The 12,891-nt window shown below is 39.6% G+C and overlaps 1 protein-coding gene across 2 annotated transcripts; it reads left to right on the top strand.

Annotated features, from left to right (window-relative positions):
- The first annotated feature begins 35 nt into the window (after window positions 1-35).
- On the top strand, window positions 36-11,410 carry api5 (apoptosis inhibitor 5). 2 transcript variants are annotated; one of them, XM_040134247.1, is made up of 15 exons: window positions 50-169; window positions 276-365; window positions 2,145-2,306; window positions 2,523-2,616; window positions 3,734-3,799; window positions 4,420-4,571; window positions 5,125-5,331; window positions 5,521-5,625; window positions 7,082-7,171; window positions 7,913-8,094; window positions 8,250-8,343; window positions 8,514-8,570; window positions 9,088-9,167; window positions 9,295-9,437; window positions 10,671-10,747. In XM_040134247.1, the coding sequence occupies exons 2-15, from the start codon at window positions 294-296 to the stop codon at window positions 10,745-10,747; spliced, it is 1,581 nt and encodes a 526-aa protein (XP_039990181.1). In that variant the 5' UTR covers window positions 50-169; window positions 276-293. The 2 variants fall into 2 exon arrangements, with proteins under 2 accessions (XP_039990179.1, XP_039990181.1); XM_040134245.1 differs by having other exon boundaries at window positions 36-365; window positions 10,671-11,410.
- The last annotated feature ends 1,481 nt before the right edge of the window (window positions 11,411-12,891 follow it).

Below are 12,891 nucleotides of genomic sequence, written 5' to 3'. Positions count from 1 at the left end.
TGCGTCGTGACTCTGCGCGCGATTCGCTAAACCCGCGCATGCGCCCTACTCATTGTTCCGTAGCATTTTCGCCAGTGAGCATTGCTAGAGCACCGACTGTGGGGGGTGTCCATTCACGGGCTTCTACAATTTCATCTCCCCGTCCCCTTTCCGCAGAACATATTCCCCGGTAATAAATTTTTGGTTGTGTTACAGTCGACTGAGAGCGAAGCAAAAGTGACCTGAGAGGGATTTTTTTCCGTGGTTTTATCGGCGGTCTTATCTGTGAGCGGCAGGCAACCGGACGCACGCTGATGGCGGTCACTATCGAGGATCTCTACCGTAACTACGGGATCCTTGCCGACGCTAAGGACAACCTCAGCCAGGTAAATAAACGCCAGAAACGTTCTTTTTTAAACCCTGTTGAGCCGAGAGCTTTCTTGCTTTGCCGCATGACCTCGTTTTACTTCCACTGTTGATAACTTTGTTGACTTACATAACATTGTTGTGTGCGTGCTAGGCTAACGTAGCTAGCGTAGTGACCGGGCTAATAGTAACAGCCTCGCAGTCGCGACCCGTAAGACAGGCGCTTCTAACTTGACCCCTCGATATCCTTAGTTTTAAGTCATCCAGGCGGTTATGTACTTATTTGTGAACTGTTTTCTGTTTAAGGGCAACGATTCCTTTTGGGCTGAGGGGAACTTTTTCACCGTTGTCATCAGTTTTCATTTGTAAAGCACATAGTTAACGTCTGCAGGGTAGTGAACTGGCGGGTTTTAATCAGTTGTGTGAATGTAGCACCAGTTGTGCCCATCAGTTACTCAAATGTACACAATTTGCAGTTTATTAGCTACACTTGGCTTGAACTAATGCAGTCTAATACAACAGTCCGGCGATAAATCCTACCTACCTGAAGGTTATAATTTTTAGTTTTTACAAAATCGTTTCAAATAGGTGTTGATTAAACTGTGTGATTATCCTGGGGGATTTATTTTGTGGTGTCGTTGCATTGTATTGCGTTATATGGACAGGTGTTTCTATTACTTTGTCCACCCCATTTATATTAGTGAGGGAAGGCTAAATAACAGAAACACCTTTCTTTATAAAGCAGTACAGTTCAACAGCAGCACAAACTACATCCTCCAAAGTGATCATATAGTTGATTCAACACCTCTAAAACAATTTCAGTAAAAACTGAACTTTATAAACTTCATGAAGGTAGGAAATATTGCAGGACTGTTGTATTGAAATGCATTAATTTTAGATTGAGTCGCAGATAGAACCATTGATTATCTTTTACAGAAACCAATCAGCCATGACCCCTAGTGGGTCATTTAAAACCTTGATAACAGAATCCTCAAAGACTCTTTACACTGGTTTAAATGTTTAACTTTAAAAAAAGTTGTACTAATTGTATCTTTTGGTAATTCAGATTGAAAGAGATTTTGTGTTTTGTTTCGTCAGTAAATTTAAAAAAAAATGACTTAAACTGGAAATGATCTTCATGCACATCTGAAACTTAAATGCACTTTCTACATTGTCCTTTGAGATGTCTTGTATTAAAGGAATGAAATGGTGTAAGGGGGTATTTCAGCGACCTAGTGTGGCATTTCCGTAATGCAAGGAGACTCACGAGAGACAGTTTAAAAGGACTGGTCAAAATCAGTGCAGGAGAGTCTGATATATCCTAACTTCTACCCTGTTGTATGGGTCAAGCTCTAAAAAATGCCCATTCCTACATTGACTACAATGCAACATCAGTGTCTATTCTTCCAGTTAAAGCACGGAGCACTCCCCATGATTTTGAAACTGAGTTATGTATATAAAATCTTTTATAGTGCCTGTGACCATTGTGCCCTTAAACTGACTAGTTTCAGAGCATCCCCAACTTACTGTAGTTACCATACATACACACAAGGGTTTCTGCATAACCAAGTGAACTGGTAAAAGCCAGGTACACTCAATGGCCAACCCCTGCTGTTGGCTGGCTCAGCTGTATACACTACAGTTCCAGGGTGTGCTACAGGACAGTGAGCTTTAGACCAAAGTCAGTTTCAATCTAGAACTCGCGCCATATTATAATGTGAGGTTCAGAATGAATTATAGACATGCCACTGTTATATATCTTGCACATGTTTATGGATGTACTCTCTTTAACTCTGCAGCACAAAGATGCCTACCAAGTAATCCTGGATGGTGTAAAGGGTGGCCCCAAGGAGAAGCGCTTGGCAGCACAGTTTATTCCCAAATTCTTCAGCAGCTTTCCGGAACTGGCCGATGCAGCGATTAATGCTCAGCTTGATCTTTGTGAGGATGATGACGTGTCGGTGAGTATTAAAGGACACAGGTGTGCATGGGTACCTCAGTGCTGGATGCAGAAATGGTCTTGTCCTTCAAGTTCTCTTGGGTCAAAATTGCGGGTTCTGTGTTCTCCCAGTTTCAAGTGGGGTTTCCTCCCTTGACTGAATAGATTAGTCATAATAGTAATTTTTATTCTATAATAAGAACCCCATCTGTGTGTATGTGCACTTGTCGTTGTCCAGATTCGACGGCAGGCCATCAAGGAGCTCCCACGGTTTGCAACTGGCGAGAACATCCTCAGAGTTGCAGATATTCTCACCCAGCTCCTTCAAACAGGTATTGGCTGCCTCAGTATAAACACTTTGAGGCTGCAAGTAAAACTGTTAAAACTTAAGAAACTTTAATATCCTTTTTAGGGTATTTTAGGGTATTGAATTTGTTTTCCCATGCAGCCTCAAAGAAGGGGGTGGTTTGTACTATAAATATAGTCATGTTTACTCCAGTCTCAGCTATGATCCATCGTGAATATCATAATCTGTTTTTCAGTCAGTATAATTCCCTGGATACCCTTGAAATCAGATTAGCTTGTCAGTCTGAACAGCGCCTTGGTCTCTGGATTTTCATGTAATACTGTGCTAATATTTAATAAAAATCTTTAATACTCTATTGACTAGGGCTGGATATTGGTTCTGGTCTCCCAATTTGTTTTCGATTCACAAAGCTAGGAATCGATTCATTTCAATTGGATTCTCGATGATTGAGTTATATCAAATAAATACCCACTAAAACGTTTCTCAGAATTTATATTGGGTTCTTCGGTTTCTTCTGCATTCAACAAGTGAGCAACACTGCTGTTTCCTTGAATATAAAATTGTGTAAAGTGCAATCTACACATTGTTCGGTCAACTTTCACGGCTTCACATCTTGTAGTCAGAGATCTCTCTTCAGCAAACACAAACAGGGCTCAGATCAGTGTGCAGAGTGTTTTCCAAGTCTATCCCATTCGTAGATGCGATCTCTAGATCCGCTGTGAGATAGCCAGAGTCACCTAATCATCCTGAGTCACGAAAATCCACGTAATTTGTAATTATTCACATTACAGTCGACAGGACTGTCGTCTGGCAGCTATCATCCACATTGTTTTTTAACTTAAATTAACCTGTTTGTGCACATTGTAAAAACTTGATTTCCAGGACATGGAAATTGTACACATCATGTAGCCGTAACTTAACCAATTATAACAAGTAACCACTGCCTGTACACATCATTCAGCTGTACAGATGTAGATGTTTGCCAAAAAAAGGCACATATGCAAAGCTCGATCTTGGGATTTTAAGAATCAATATTGGATCATCCAAGTAATAATCTCATTTATTCAGCAAATCTTTTTTTTTAATCCAGATCTTGTAATGACTGCTGACGAATCAGTTTGTTTTTTTTTTTTTTTTTTCAGATGATACAGCAGAATTCAACCAAGTGAATGCAGCACTTGTTTCTATCTTCAAGATAGATGCTAAAGGTAAGTGCAGCTTCCCCTATTGTTGAGCTAAATAATGCTCTTGTATGCTTGTCACTTATCCCGCCCAGTTCAGAGCTGTGTTGAAAAAGGACACTGTGAAAAAGGTCTTTCTCTTCCTCCGTGGAGCACTAATTCCACAATGAGATTACTTTCTACTTGTTGTAACCTGTATTATTTTGTAATGGGCCGTGTTACTGGCCAAGTGAAATAAACAATTTAGTAAGGCTTGTTTTTTTTGTTTTGTTTTTAAGTAACTGCCCACAGGAAATTCCTTTATACAGGTACCTGTGTGAGTTGCCTTGTGTACTAACTCCGTCATTATTCATCCATGACAGCTTGTAGATCTGTAGTAGTTTATTTAGTTTTTGAAATAACCACTCGTTATATTTGGACTGTGTCTAGAATAGTAAGTAGTCCTATAAATCATAAGGGCTTCTCAACCTACTGAAACTGATCTTCAAGTTTTACTGTTTCGTAAACATTAAATATCAATAACTCAACTTGCTGTTTGTTTAATTATCATTAGATCCTTAGTTCAGATTGGGGTTGGGATCAGTTGAGATTGTAATCATTCACTTGCATTGACACAATCCCGTCTAATCCTATCTTTTGTTGTCCAGGTACTCTGGGAGGCCTCTTCTCTCAGATCCTGCAGGGGGAGGACATAGTGCGGGAAAGGGCTATCAAGTTTCTGTCAGCCAAACTGAAGACCCTGCCAGAAGATGTCATGACAAAGGAGGTGGAGGACTATGTCTTTGCAGAGACAAAGAAGGTTAGTGTAGAATTGATTAGTGATCTTTGATGATGATTGAGTGATCTTTTTTCTGTCAGTCTGAATGTAGCAAAGGTAATTTATATCCAACTACATTACACCATATGATGGACTGGAATCAGGCTGTGTTAAGACTGCCACTGGCCAAAGCTGATTGTTTTGGCAGTGGCTGGTAATTTTGCTGACTTCTCCATGTAGGTGTAGTGTGAGACTTCTTTTGGTTTTAAAACTTGCATTTATTTTGGAAGTTAGTGTAATTGACTTGTGAATTTGTAGATACATAACCACTCTCCCCCTAGCACATTAGATATGATTTAAAGGGTTTGGTTATTGTTTAAAAAAGTGCCATACCTGCTACTTTGGCTGAAACTCAGCTGACTTACTGCTTCCCCTGTGGAAAAGAAAAAAAAAAAAGCCTAGTTTTTATATTGACACTGTTAGACTAGAGGGAGTTCAAACAGTGATGTAGCATCTGATGGATATTAGTCTGTGCAAAAACAGACAAGAACACGTCAATAAAGAGCTTCTTGTCTCTTCTTTGCTGCCTGCTCAGGTGCTGGAGGATGTGACGGGAGAGGAGTTTGTGCTGTTGATGCGTGTGGTGTCGGGTCTGCGGGTGCTGCAGACGGTGCACGGCCGGCAGCAGCTGGTGGAGCTGGTGGTGGAGCAGGCTTTCCTGGAGCAGGCTCTAAACCCGGCCGACCCTGACACTGTCGACCGCCTGCTGCAGTGCACACGCCAGGCCCTGCCCCTGTTCTCTGTGAGTAGAACTGCTGAATGCGTACAGAAAAAATGGAAAGAGGCCTTTCAAACTTTGAGTCTGATACAGTACCAGGAAGCTTTAGTTGTATTTCCAAGTCAGTGAATACCTCTTAAACATGTATTGCAAGTAGTCATGGTTTAGTGTACTTAAAGTATGAATTAATCATGGTTTTCTCATTTCTTGTAGAAAAATGTCCACTCCACACGTTTTGTAACCTACTTCTGTGAACACGTGCTGCCCAACCTTAGCACACTGACAAGTCCTGTGGCTGAGCTGGACATTCAATTGGAGGTGGGTTCTTTCTTGTGCTGTCTACAGGGAAATGAGTATTTTCAGTTTTGTTTTGTTTGTTTTTTTTGTTTGTTTTTTTTAATATTCATTGATGCTTCCTGGATTGACATTATTTGGTACTACTGGCTTATTCCACCACAGTGCTGCAGAGTATTTTAACTGAATGTCATTGGGGCATGTAGAGTTGTGGGGTATATTCAAGTAAATTTTAATATATAGCCCAATATCACAAATGTGCCTCAAGGACATAGAAGAACTCCCCAAAAAAACCCTTTAATGGGGGAAAAAAATGGAAGAAATCTCAGGGAGAGCAACAGAGGAGAGATCTAAGGAAGACAAACATTCAATAGATGTCATGTGTACAGAGTAAACCAACATAGTAAAAGTTCAGTATGGACAATGGGGATGACAAAATTATAGATAGGTTGTAAAAATATAGTTGAAGTCTACTGAAAAAGTAGACTTGTAAATACCCCTGGTCCTTAAGTGAGTTTAAAATGTAATATTAGTGATATGTCAAAAATTCCCTTGCTTAAGTTTTTATCATTTGTTAGATATAGGTGCAGAACGAGATTGATTGATTGGCAACAATTTGCTTTAAGTCCCCCAGTTTAGCATTTATAAGCAGTATACTAACATTTAGTAAATGGTTTATTACACACTATTATGTAGCTGCGAGCAGATATAAGGACATTTTAAGTGTTTATTGATATACAGTATTTGTCAGCAACTATAATTTCTCCTGTCAGACATATTTTATATAATAACAAAATATAACATATATTGTCATTCATTTTCTGTTTATACACCAGCCTTAACTTATGGGTGCCCACGAAAGGAGTTATAGTTGATAAATACATTTAATAAACACTTACATCTGGGTATAACAAATTACGTTATATTTTTGTTATAAACCCTTTATTCAGTGTTTATATGCTGCTTATAATTGCTTAATAAAAATGACTTAAAGTAGTGTTACCAATTTATTTTATTTGCGACTTAACCACAGACCAAATGCGGTTTAATTTTGTGAGGAACTGTAGCTGCTTCTTGGGCAGGTTGCAGTTCTAAAGTGTTGTTCCATTTCAGCGCAGTTCCATCCAAAAAACTTATGGTATCTCAGGAAAAGAACTAAGAGTGCTTAATCAGTGTTGCAGTGTACAAGATAGTGTGGCCATTAAGCAAAAGACTAGTTACTCCACCTGGATTTATTTAGCCTGAAACAGCCCTTCCATTCCTGAGAGGCCTGACATGTGGCCACTGGTGTGAGGTCGATACTCCTAATGTCTGACATTTGGTGAGCGGTTGTAGTAGTAAACAAAGTCAGCGTGGCAGCCACCTGACAGAGGTGTTAGCCAACTGCATGTTGTTAATGGGTTATAAGTCTGCACCATGCAACACTGTTTCTCATTAGCAATACACATAACGCCGTGTGTCTCTGTGTGTCTGTGTGTAGGTGCTTAAGCTGCTGGCTGAGATGAGTCCATACTGTGGAGACATGGAGAAGCTGGAGGCCAACCTCAACATGCTGTTTACCAAGCTGCTGGTGAGAACAGATTGTCCTGTTGTTTTTGGATATTGAAGAACATAAGTGTGAATGCACTTGAAAATCAAAATACACAGTGGACACATTAGCAGTTTCCCCCCTGATCCATTCTGGGATTTTGCTGCTCTCTTTAGGATTACCTTGTTTTGCATTCGTATTGTTTCACACATGCACCTGAGATGCTGACCGGTTCAGTCAAATTTCTGCTGTTGGTGTCTGGCTGTCTGAGGATACAATTTAAGAGCATAACTTATTCACTTTCCTTGGTCAGATTGTCCTGTTTGGGCTGGGTATTTGAACCAAAATCCGTCCCTTTTTAAAAGCCTACATTTTCAAACTACTACAGTGAGACTTATTCATTTCAAAGTAGTGAGAATTTATTGAAATATGTTCTCATATCTGTAAAAAGCAAAGAGGTTGTAGTAATCAACAAGGGGAACTTAAAAGCCAGGTAGTAATTATTAGTAATGATAACGAACAGAATGGTCAAAGTTTTCCATTTCTTTCTTTCTGCTTTATTCATTCACACATGGTGGCCCACCATTCCTAAATTTTCCGACCCATGGCGATCCTCTCTGTGAATTCTTTACTAATTGTTAAAATAAATACCAGTAGATAAAAAAAAGATCCCATATATCCCAATGTTCCAGTACACCCTGATGGTCCGAGCTGTTTGTCACTAAAGTAGGGATATCAACGAGGTTCCACTCATGATTTTTCATGTTTTCTCTGTTTGTGTAGGAGTTTATGCCTCTGCCACCAGAAGAGGTAGAGAATGGAGAGAACTCGGCGAGCGAGGAGCCCAAACTGCAGTTCAGCTACGTAGAGTGCCTCCTCTTCAGCTTTCACCAGCTGGGCAAGAAGCTGCCAGACTTCCTCCTCGACAAAGTGGATGCTGAGCGCCTCAAAGACTTCAAGATCAGGTGAGAGTAGAATAAACAAAGGTCCAATAAACAAAAATAATGAGCTCAGACCAAAGCGCGACATTCGATTGTTTAGCACACATTGGTTGACTCTCACTTGATCTAAAAGCAACCACTTTTTTTCTTTAAATTGACTGTCCTCTGTATTTGAATAGGTTACAGTACTTTGCCCGAGGCCTGCAGGTTTACATCAGACAGCTGCGGGTCGCACTGCAAGGAAAGACAGGAGATGCTCTGAAGACAGAAGAGGTAACAGCCACTGTCAGCTTACATTTGGTAGCTCAGCTTAAGTATAAACTTTTTTCACGTCTTGCATACAGTCAACAAAAATGAAAACTGAGCTGTTTAGGACGTTTTATGTGCTGACAGTCCTGCTAGAAATGATCTCAAAGTCTAACTTATCTTTTGTGTGTAATCAGAACAAGATCAAAGTTGTGGCCCTAAAGATCACAAACAACATCAATGTCCTCATCAAGGTAAGGTTTCTGCCATATACTCTGAGTGACAAGAAAAATACAAATATCTGTACGAAATAAAAATAAAATACTAATACTGCATAAATACTGACGTACTTAAAACGTTCAGTTCTTATCCAGACTGCTACAGTTGTGTGTGTATTGACTTTACTCTGTGGTTTTCAGGCTGTACTTTGTTGTTGTATCTTGAGAGAAACTGCATGATACTGAAAAGTGTTTCTGACATTTTCTTTACTTCATTAATGTGTACGGAGAAACAGAAATATCAGGAACACCTCAGTTATAGTGCATTCCGCTGCTCCAAGTTATACCAGCACCTTTCTGACAGTGTCAACTCAAACTGACAGTTGTATGTTATAAAAAAGTATTTACTGTAAGGACTGTTACATTATATTGACTTATAACATAAATTATTTCCATTTTTTCTGGTCACTTGGTGTATGAGAATAACATAAAGTGGACTCTATTATTACCAATAGCTTTTCTATAGTGTCATTAAACTTTATTGTCTTTGCAGGATCTCTTCCACAACCCTCCATCATACAAAAGCACAGTCACTCTGTCCTGGAAACCTGTCCAGAAGACAGAGGCAGTAGCGTAAGTCTGCTCCCGCTTGTTGCCAATGTCGCCTCAAGTCAGAGGTGAAACAAACACATTCATGCAGCAGCTGACTGTCCTTGTTGCCCCAATTAGATCTTCAGTCACTTTTCTTTTGTGTTTTTAGGCCGAAGCGTCCATCAGGTGAGGAGATGGCGTCTGGTGGTAGCATAAAAAAACAGATCTCTCCTCTGCCCCGGAGGGATGCACGGCAAATCTACAATCCCCCCAGCGGCAAGTACAGCGCCTCCATTGGAAATTTTAACTATGGTGAGGAGCACTCTATGGAACCTTTTTTTTTACTTCTTATTTATTTTTGGAAACACTTTGGTGCAGCATGTTTATGTTTATTTAATACCACACATTATTTTATTTGACTCATCTTTGATTTAACCAATAAAGCTACTGTTACTATTTTTCTAATCACATCCATGTCTGTAAGAACTTCTTTGAAGGTTTGGTTGACACAGCAAACCCTCATTGGCTAGGAAATTTATTAAGCTATACTCCCCAGAAAATACTTCTTTTAAGATTCAAACACTCGCCCTCTGTAGGTTTAAAGTGGGCTCTGAAAAGTCTGTAGTTTATTAGCGGAGGATGGCATCTGTAGTCAGCTTGGATTCACAACAGGTAAACGGAATCCAGTGGCAAAGTCACTGCTAAAAAGCATCACATTTTTCAAAATGTGAAAATTGTTAAACTCATCACTTTGTTAATAAATAGCTCAATATGCTACTTCTACCTGAGCTTCAGAGCCATGAGAGGGTGATAGCACAACAAAAAAAACCAAAAAAAAATCAAGTGTACATAATAACTCGAGCACAATTAGACTTAGAAAAAAGATGGGGCTTCAGGCTGTTCCACAACCTGGGACCCAGGACAGGAGAATGCACAGTCCCGTCGTGTTTTTCAGTCTTGAGCGAGGTACAACTAGCAGGCCTTGCTCAGGGGACCTGAGGGGCCTAGCAGAGGTATATGGCATTAATAGTTCACTGATATGCTCTGAAACACGTTTATTTAAGACCCTACAGATGAAGAGGAGGATAAATGCAAATAATAGTTGAAACAAAGAACATTCAGGTGGTTCTTCTCTCTTTTAAAAGAAAGAAGGAAAAAAAAAAGATAAACCAGCAAATATTTGTGACTTTATAGGTATATATACATATATATCTTGGTCAGTTAGGGACAAAAAAACAAAAATTGCAGTACAAAAACACCAATTTGAGGTCATTTAGAAACAGTGTCACTATTACAGTTTGTCCACCAGAGAGCACTAACTTATTTTTCAACTATAAACTATCATCCTCAGTAAATAATCTTTAACAACCAAATCCAAGGGATCATTATAAAAATGTTGTTAATGTTTAAAAAAATGAATATTTGACATATTATCCAATTGCTTTTTTAACTCTCAAATACCAGTATTGGCCCCAAACAATTCAGCAATGGTTGGGCTACAATTACTATGTGTCCATACTGAACTATTTGTTTCGTTGACTCTAGAACGTGGTGGCTTCAGGGGTGGCCGGGGACGTGGCTTCGGAGCCAGAGGCAACAGGAGCCGAGGCCGAATCTACTGAGGCACACACATACAGTACATATTGCTCATTGAACTGCATCGCATCAGGATCTTTTCCGCACCAGGACGGACTATTTGTCACCAACTCTTATGATTTTTAACCGGTTTCCGCGTCTCTTTCACTTTCAAATTCGCACATACAATTTTTTGTTTTTGTTTGTTTGTTTGTTTGTTTGTTTGTGTTTGTAGGGGGGTGGGGGGGTTTGGTTTCCAGTCTTCAGAATATCAGACAACGGGCTCAGACTTTTCTACCTGCCATTGCAACGTTTCTCCCTGTATTCCCCTTGGCCCAGGCTATAGTTCAAGACAAACTAAATGTTTTTGTTTTTTTTTTCCCTTAATTTTTTAAAATATTAATCTGGGTATTTTTGTGGAACAAAAGACTGCCAAGTTGTAACTGATAAGTATTTTTGTCAGATTGTTGTAGGAAAAGATAAAGATCCTCTTGTTTTGCAACATGTTGATGAATGCATTTCTTTGTACCTTTTTATTTAATCTATTTTTTTTTTTTATTAGAGCTTAAGTTGAATTGGCTGATTATGTTACTTTGTATGAATCAATGATGTTGTTTTCATTGGATTTTTATCATAAACTTGTATGGAACTATAAACTTTTGTCCTTGTTAATGTAGAATTTTTCAGTAAAGTGCAAAACCTCGATCAGGGATCAAGACAACCATACAACTCTGTACCACTCTGCTTCAATTTTTCTTTTTCTCAATGCAAAACTTGACGTACTTGTTTTAAAACCTTGTCGAAACTAACATCGCCACCCCCCCAGTTCTTTCCCCTCACTATTCATATTCGGTCGCTTACCCATTTCTTCATGCCATTTATCCTGTCTAACCTCCTGTCGTTTCTTTTCTCCCCAGTTTCTATTTGTACTCACCTCTATCTGTACCAAAGCAGAGTGACGAGAAGGTAATTTTAGCCCACGATCTGGTATCTACATTTAGAATACACATTCACAAACGTGCCTTCTCGGCCGTCTACATGACTGCATCAACCCCGACCTCCACCCCCCCCTCTTCCTCCTCCGTCCCCTCAGTCCTCTGTGTGTGTGTGTGTTTGCTGTGTCTTCTTTGAAGTAGAAAAGAGTGGAATCAGGCTCAGTAATTGAAGGGGCTATAAATAGTTGCTGCCATGTTTAGAACTCATTTTATTTTACACACCCTGGTGGTGGAGGCTCTGCTTGCTTTGTGCACATTCAGTCATGCGCACATTTCCTACACACAAACACCTTTGTGCTATAACACTTGTGGGGACCTTCCATCGACTGCATTCATTCCACTTAACTGGAACACAAGGTGAAGTGAACCTGAACATGTGTCTTTAACTGTACACCAAAGCCCCGATCTTGACTACTTCATGTAATACTAAAGTGGTTGATGGACATTAAGCATTATCAAAATCCACCCGAAAAACTCAACTTTCAGCCTTAAACTCCTTTTAGAGTTTGAATTCAATTTTAACATTGTCTTTATTCCAAGTCACAACTGTAATTTAGATGTAAAAACTAACAAGACATAGCTCCTTAACCTTGAGAAGCCAAATTGCTTTTATTAAATCATTTAGTGACTTTCCAATAGATCTGGTCTTAACCTGGAGCCTTTTGCTTAATCTCCTAATTTCCAAATTCCACAAGTTTTAAAAGGTCAATGTTTTTTGTTTTTGTTAATTTTTGTTCTTTAAATAGTTTGTATTACTTCGTTTTAAATCTGTACACATTGCACAGCTGTTGGATGTGAAAGGAGTCAAAGATGTTGTATACCTTACCTAACTAATCTTAATTTAAGTCTTGCCCCCCCCCCCCCGAATTCAAGCCTGAACTAAACTGGACCTCGTCCTGTACCAGCATAAATCCCAATTTAAACCAAATCCTTGCCCGTATTTGGGTTCTCGCAAGCCTAAACCTAGTCGAATCCTAATACTAGCCTTAAACCTAGATCTTAATCCTAAACCGTCTGCAGAAAAGAAAAACTAGGAACGTGTACTCCCAAAGGTCCAAAAACGGTTCTCATAAAGACAGAGAAGACTCAGTGATCTGTCGGTGGGAGCTACAGGTCTGCATGTGAAGACACGTGTATGCTGGTGTGTGTAGGTGGATGCTTTGGATGGGGGGGGGGGGGGCTTAAACTCGCAATTT

Source organism: Xiphias gladius, chromosome 8 (genome assembly GCF_016859285.1).
Source record: "Xiphias gladius isolate SHS-SW01 ecotype Sanya breed wild chromosome 8, ASM1685928v1, whole genome shotgun sequence".
NCBI classification, from domain to species: Eukaryota; Metazoa; Chordata; class Actinopteri; order Istiophoriformes; family Xiphiidae; genus Xiphias; species Xiphias gladius.
The sequence above is the reverse complement of the archived record's forward strand: the minus strand, read 5'-3'. Positions and strand labels throughout refer to the sequence as shown.